Raw genomic sequence first — 7,524 nt, 5'->3', positions numbered from 1 at the left:
TCCACACGGGAGGAGGAAACACCATTCACATCAGAGCAGAAAAAAAAGACATCAAAGCCTGTCAGTAAACAATGTCCACATTGTTTTTCATTATTATTCATTTCCTCTCGTTCACACTCTTCATCGAGATAATATTGTTATTATTGCTGTCGTGATGAGTGTACATGCGTAAAAATGATCTTAAATATTATTAAGCTCTTTATGGTGTGGTGAAATCAAACACCAATGAAGTAGGAATCACTGCACTGAAGACATTGTCTCAACAAACTCCATTTTACCAAACCTCGCCTCCATCGTGTTTGAATCGCTACTAAAAGTGTTGAAGTTGTTTTATTAACGTTGATGAAGTGCGTTCATGGAAGCTGAGATGATTGACACATGACAAGGGCCTCCATCACCATGACAACAGGCTCTAATGGAGACAGAATTAGAGGAGGCCCCTCCTCCTGAAGTACATAACCCCTGTCTTTGATCTGACCTGCACTCGCTCTCCAGCTCTCTGCTGCACTGAGGTAAGGCCTCTCTCTCTCTTATTATTTACTTTAAATGATTAATAAATTATATTTATATAGTAACATGTTCACAGTATATACATACGCGCTATTTTATGATGTAGTAGCCTATGTTTTAATTGTAAGTGCATGCATAAAATCTAAAGCAAATTTTATTTTACTTATTGAAATTAGATTGATATATTTTCATATATTTATTTCAGATAGATGGTAATTGATTAATAAAATAAAATGAGTATTTTTAAATAGATTGTTAAATCAGATATTGTTACAGTATATACTTAGTGTGGTCAGAATTTTATTCTTACAAAAAAAAAAAAAAAAAAAAAAAAAATATATATATATATATATATATATATATATATATATATATATATATATATATATATATATATATATATTTACATGTAAAAAATGCTATATTAAAATTCATCAGAACTCAAGAAAGTAATAACATAAAACATTTTTATTGCTGTTTGTATTATTTTTGCTGACTGACAAATTAAATTCAAATCAAATTAAAATGTAAGTTTTTTTAAATGAATATAAACACAGAATTAAACCCGTTTTAATTAATGCAACACATTTAAGTATCATGCTTTGACGTTACATAATTAACCATAATAATATAAAATCCAGAGCCCAAAGTGAGAAGCTATTATTTTTTTTTTTTTAATCAGTTTGCTACCATTTAGACGTTCAGTAAATATGCTTTCCAGTAAATATGACAGAGCCTTTGTCATGTATATGAGTGTGTGTGTGTGTGTGTGTGTGTGCTGTTATCTGATACCTGAACAGACTGCTGTGAGGAGCATGTCCACTGACTGTGTGAGGTCACTCTCAGACAAAGCCGAACACACACTCACCATGCACGAACATCTCTGTGAGTACCGCAGCCTGTTTTTCACCTCATTTCAGCATGTGTATCTGCACGCACGATGTTATTTCTGAGTACAAGAGCTACGTAATGACAATAAAAGGGTCAAAACGTGGGTGAACAGCGTCCGGCGGGAGTAACAAAGGAGTACCAGATGGCGACGATCTGGCTGACTTTCTGAACCCATCTCTCAAATGTTCTCCTGCAGATGGGAACCCTGAAATGGACAATCAGAAGCACAGCTCCGAGGAACATCAGCAGGACAAACTGGGACAGAAGAAACCCCGCAGGAAAGACACTCCCGTACTCAACAGCCCTCCGCTCATACCAGGCAAGACTCTGATTTCTGTCGTCCTCACACCCTCTCCATCAGTCTCTTTGTCTCAGGTCTTTGCGCTTTTCTTTTTTTTTGCAGGCGTGAGATTGATGAAGACAGAGGCTCGAATGATTCATCAGGAGGATGAGGAGAAGGAGATGAAGAAGTAGATGTCTTTAAAAACATTGTTTTCAGTCTCGTCAGTGTTGTTTTTGATCGTCGTCTGAGCCTTCATTAAATGTAGGTTTTGCAGATATTTTCCGCGTCATTTCGTCATTTGAGCGTTATGCTGTAGAAACACAACTTGGAACGATGCAAAAACATCAAAGCATGAAGGTTGGGAAAGTGTGAATATGGTGCATGCGTTTTAATTATTTTTGTCATATTGAGACGATCTTTATCTAAATTAGATAATCATCTGCAAAACTACTATAATAATTCTGAAAGTGGTGCTCAACATAGGATGTACATGCACAGGGGTTTCAGAGAGTCGTTACGTTTGAACAGCTGGTTACATTAACTGGGTACATCTCAAGACCCTAAAATCAAAAGAGGAAAATTATATATGTTGCACAGTTTATGAGATATTGCTGCCTAATTCTCATTATGAAAATAAAGTGGAAAAAAAATAAAAATCTGATTATTTTTAAAGCTTTCATACTTCATGGTAACATCTATCATGGTGCCTTAATGCTAACGTACTTTGTTTTTTTAATTTGTATTACACATTTTTGTTTTTGAATTGGGAACAATTAAATATGTACATTATTAAGGCAATGTGCAACACAACTGAACATAAGAATGACCAATAAATAAATAAATAAACAAACACAATTAAGAAAAAGCAGTCTTACCTCTCCAATTCTTTTTACAATAAAAAAAAAAAAATCAAATAAAAAAGAATATTAATATATATATATATATATATATATATATATATATATATATATATATATATATATATATATATGTGTGTGTGTGTGTGTGTGTGTGTGTGTGTGTGTGTGTGTGTTTTAAAAGTACTCATATATTATCAAGGAAGCATTTGTTGTAGTGTAGCATGTGTTTAATTTATGTTGACTAAATAATAATTAAAATGGTTTTGGAATACAATTAAAAAAGTACTGTGTCAAGGCAATATGCATCACAATTGAAAATAAGAAAATAAGTACTACTATATATACATATACATATATATATATATATATATATATATATATATATATATATATATATATATATATATATATATATATATATTAGTGGTGTCAAACAATCGCAATTGTATACAACATTTTTTGTTTGTGTATATTCATAATACATAAATAAGGCTACACGATGGGCACATTTACATGTCTATATACATATTTAAATAAGTATTTAAAATACTAATAATTATAAATAAATATATTTAATATATAAACATATTTTTTTTTAAATACATACACAATAACTTATTTTGGATGCGACAATTTGGCAGCACTAATATATATATATATTTATTATTTGATCTATTCATTTATCTTCTGTGTACACTCTTGAGCGAAACTGCTAAACTGTCAAAGCACCGTCTTCCTGCAAAGTACAATTTCTTTTTCTATTGATTTTGGGTTGAAATAGCTTCACTCAACTCCGTTCATCCAGTGCGCGCGCTACAGAAGGGGTCACCTCCCCCGTCTCAGAGAGATGCTCTGCAGGTGTCTGGCCTTGCTACGGGGGTCTGCGGGTTTGCTGTCCTCTTTCTGCGGGCGGGAGGGCAAGTAGGAGTTGGCACAGTAACTGGGTTTCTTACTGTATCTGACCAGGTGGTATTTGCGGCGGGTGGGAGCTGCAAAAAACAGAGCAGATTCTTAACAGCCATTCTGTTAATGCAGTCCGTGTACATTCTTAGGTGAAATATATCAAAATGAAGACTCAAACCCGTCATCTGAGCCCTTTGAGTAAAGATTTATTGTCACAAAAGTGCAATTAAGGAGCATCGAAACAAGCATGATCACGTGACCACACCTGCCTTGTGATTGGATTTTTTCTTTTTGAAATAAAAAAAGTAACGGATGCATAAACGGACATTAACGTACAAAAAAAAAAAAAAAATAAAACAATCTCATGACAAATTATGCTTTTGGAAGTAATAAAAAAGGTAAACAGAACGAAGTGTGTTTGACTGCAGTACACTAGATAGCCAACAGATGGCTGTACAGCACTATGTGATCCTTTCCTTTTACTAGTAGAAACTGGTCTGTGTTTGAGTGCCGGAGAAGATATGTAGCACATGAGGATTTTTATACAAACAAACCAAAAAAACACATTTTTTTTGACATCGAGGTTTCCTGGCAAACACATATATGTACTCAATACATGACAGTTACTACAAAGCAGAACTAAACACACATATTAAGGCAGAATCTCACTGTGCCATATTTACTCATCAGCTTCGATGTTCTAGAAATGTACAGCATTTCACTTAAACGATCACATTCTGAGCCTAAATGTGCTTAAAATGAACTTGGGAGGCAAGACATTTCTAAAAACACAGTTATAGTCAAAGAGCTAGTGTGTGTGACTCATTATGCACTCATTTCATCCAGCAAGGAAGTTTGTTAATCAGTATTTGTGATATTTTAACTCTGCGCTTACGGATATATAACAGCAGGGGAGGGGCTCTGGCCAAAATAAAAACCTGAACAAAATTATATCATTATTGTAATATTTCATCGTGGCACACAGTACTGACCGATCAAACGGGTTTTGCAAAATTCAGCACGAGAGAGCAACATGCTGACATTCACACCCGACTTAACTCTTCAGTAACATAAAATAAAAATCTCTCAGACATGAAGAAAACTTTTGACATAAGCACATAACAAAAAAAATAATAATACGTGTAATGACTCAGAACCAAGTCGGAAGAGGACAAATAAACAGGAAGATGAACAAAAATATTCTATGAATGTCAACAGAATAATTCACAAGGATCTGTAATTAATAATAGATTTAAGGCAACAATGCTTCCTTCTTTTTTTTTTTTTTTTATCGTTCTTTCTCACTTTCCAACCAATGACTCATAAGAAGTATGCATGAATGATGGCTTGCAATGACCTCCAGATAAATGACGTACAGACATTATAATAATCTTTGGTTGAGGCAGTCGAGACATATACACAGAATTTTGCTGCCTATTTACAAGGAGGCCTTTTTTTTTTTTTTTTTTTCTGCTTTTTACAATTTACGTATGAAAGTTTACAGAAAGGTTCACACGGACGGGTGCATTATACTCTCAGAAGGTGAGCGGCACAGACAGGGACGTAAATACCTCGCTAGGACAGTGAACTATAGTTTATTAATATCACGCAGCACCCGACGGAAGATGCTCGTGCTAAAACGTGCTTCCTAATCGTTCCGTTTCTTCTTTCAGCAGATTAAAAAATAAGATTCCTTTTAATCTGTCGTCATTCTCTCAGAGACTGCATGAATAGCACACCTTCCTACAATTAATCTACATTGTTCAGTTGTTCATACCAAATTCCCCTATAAACACTTCATAAATAATATAATCTTTTTATATACATTACATACAAAAATAGAAGAAAATTCAAACTATAACCTAATGTCAAAGTAATTACATTTACTACATTTTAAGGGTTTAAAGAGCTTATGACGTTTGCAGAGGTTTAATTGGCCCATCAGATTTTGACTCATAATAACACAGAAATCAGACATAATCCTTCATTCATTTTAAAGGAAGAGTTCACATTAAAAAAAAAAAAACCCTCAGGCTAAGTAAGATGAATTTGTTTTGTTATTTGAACAGATTTGAAGAAATTTACCGTTACTCATTCATCTGCAGTGAATGGGTGCCGTGAAAATGCTGGATTTAATTCTTACAAACATGCAGCTTTTCACTTCACAAGAATATAGTAATTCATGTTTTGGAGTAACGCGGATTACTAGTGGATCATTGTGACGTTTTTAATCGGATGTTTGAACTCTCACTATCGCGGCACCCATTCACCTCAGAGGATCCAATGGTGATGCTTAACTTCTCCAAATCTGTTCCTGTGAAGAATCAAACCCATCTAGATCTCATATCCCATCTAGATTATTCCTTCAATATGCGTAGTGGGGTTCAAAAATCAGGCTAATTTAGAATTTTTGCTATCTAACGAAAGAAAATGCATCCGTTTTAAAAATGTTTAAATTACAATATACAATATACAACGATGCGATTCCTCATTTCTCGCGTAATGTGTTTTAATGATTGTGACACTATGCCACAAAACCGGTCGTAAGTTGCTGAGGTACAGTTGCAAAATGATTTTCTTTTCTGCTAAAAATCACGAGGATACTAAGCAAAGATCATATTCCATTAATATATTTAGGTATATTAAAACTTCACTGTTGATTAGTAATATGCATTGCTAAGAACTTAATTCGGACAACTTTAAAGGGGATTTTCTCACCCTCAGATTCCAGAATTTAAAATAGTGACCAAATATTTTCCGATCCTAACAAACCATGCATCAGCTTGACACTTACGACTGATTTTGTCGTCCAGGGTGACATATTATCTTTTTTCCTCCCACCAAGAAAACCCCAGATTTTCAACTTTTGGACCCCACTGTATAAGTATTAATTTTCACAACATCCTGCTTACACATATAATAATATAACATGAAAACATCCTGAAAAAATCTTCTATGAGCTGAGTGCCAGTGGCAAGTATACCAGCGGAGGATTATGGGCCGTTAAACTAAAGATCAGACTCAATCAAAGACGCGGTTCGACATCAAGAACCTTCCGAAAGCGTATGTACAGAACACACACGATGGAAACTGTACGGCATCTGTACCAACACAGAACAAAAAAACAAGTCGACAGCAAGATCGGAGGACACAAATAAAAATAAGGAGGTGAACAAACAGTAGTTCTGCAGACATTCTTTGGAGGTGGTAACGGCGATGATCTGGATCCGTGAGCGCTCTTTGAAGTTCTCCTCTCGCTGTCCGTGCAGGTTTGGCGCTCGAGAGGTCGGCAGATGTCGCGTTGTCCCCGAGGGAAGAACATCAGCTGGGGTTGGCCTCCATCCACTCGACGCGGGACACATTTCCACCATGGCACCTTGTATGACTTTGCAAGACCAAAGTCTTAGTTCTCTAACGGTTTTTTGCGCATCTCTGAAACAAACCCCGGAGAACATCCGTGGACTGAAAAAAACAAGCTCCATCAGAAACAAAAAGATCCGATTTTAGGATGCGAAACGTCCTCAAAAGAAAAAAAAGAAATGATGAATAATAAAAAGTAACCACCAGGCGACAGCATAGTACAGGATTTGGAGCGCTGTTAGTTTGCATCAGGCGCAGATGCAGCGGCTGCACTGTCTGCCAGTGAAGAGATCCCACAGTTACTGTGCTCGTCTTCTGAGTCTGCAGAGGAGAGCAGATATTGGGCACATTTAGAGCTCCTGTTCCACAGCTCTGACTGATGTCTGACAGGGGAATGATACGCTACGATCAGAATCAGATGGAGGGAATCTGGATGAACTAACCGCGTATACAGTATACAATATCTCAGAGCAGGTTTCATAACGATTGGTTTGGAATGCTTCAATTAAGGATGAAAGTTTGGTCATGTTAATCCAAACCCACGTGATTTTCTTTAGTGGAACACAAACTTTTATAGAATGTCTTGGCTTTGCTTTCATAGAAGTAAATGGAAGCGGAAAAGGGAAGAAAAGTAAAGTGGGAAAGGGCTGTCAAAGCTCAAAAAGATGACAAAAAGCGAGAATCGATGAGGTTTGACACTAAATCTGTGCAAATGGA

General features: G+C 35.6%; 2 protein-coding genes across 7 annotated transcripts in view; one reads left to right on the top strand and one right to left on the bottom strand.

The window, feature by feature from the left end:
• The first annotated feature begins 307 nt into the window (after window positions 1-307).
• On the top strand, window positions 308-1,961 carry ppp1r17 (protein phosphatase 1 regulatory subunit 17). Of its 3 annotated transcripts, none has more exons than XM_043226783.1 (3): window positions 308-512; window positions 1,311-1,395; window positions 1,598-1,961. In XM_043226783.1, the coding sequence occupies exons 2-3, from the start codon at window positions 1,326-1,328 to the stop codon at window positions 1,873-1,875; spliced, it is 348 nt and encodes a 115-aa protein (XP_043082718.1). In that variant the 5' UTR covers window positions 308-512; window positions 1,311-1,325; the 3' UTR covers window positions 1,876-1,961. The 3 variants fall into 3 exon arrangements, with proteins under 3 accessions (XP_043082718.1, XP_043082717.1, XP_043082716.1); XM_043226782.1 differs by lacking the exon at window positions 308-512 and having other exon boundaries at window positions 997-1,395; window positions 1,598-1,720; window positions 1,805-1,961; XM_043226781.1 differs by lacking the exon at window positions 308-512 and having other exon boundaries at window positions 997-1,395.
• A 1,007-nt stretch (window positions 1,962-2,968) lies between these two features.
• pde1ca (phosphodiesterase 1C, calmodulin-dependent a) overlaps window positions 2,969-7,524 on the bottom strand; it is a 69,883-nt gene continuing 65,327 nt past the window's right edge. For 2 of the 4 annotated variants that reach the window (XM_043226608.1, XM_043226609.1), the window contains one exon: window positions 3,634-7,128. In XM_043226608.1, coding sequence (XP_043082543.1) covers window positions 7,046-7,128 — 83 coding nt within the window. In that variant the 3' untranslated portion in view covers window positions 3,634-7,045. Of the gene's footprint in view, window positions 3,534-3,633; window positions 7,129-7,524 lie in introns of those variants that run through there. The other 2 variants (XM_043226607.1, XM_043226610.1) reach the window with 2 other exon arrangements.

Source organism: Puntigrus tetrazona, chromosome 24 (assembly GCF_018831695.1).
Source record: "Puntigrus tetrazona isolate hp1 chromosome 24, ASM1883169v1, whole genome shotgun sequence".
NCBI lineage: Eukaryota > Metazoa > Chordata > Actinopteri > Cypriniformes > Cyprinidae > Puntigrus > Puntigrus tetrazona.
The sequence above is the reverse complement of the archived record's forward strand: the minus strand, read 5'-3'. Positions and strand labels throughout refer to the sequence as shown.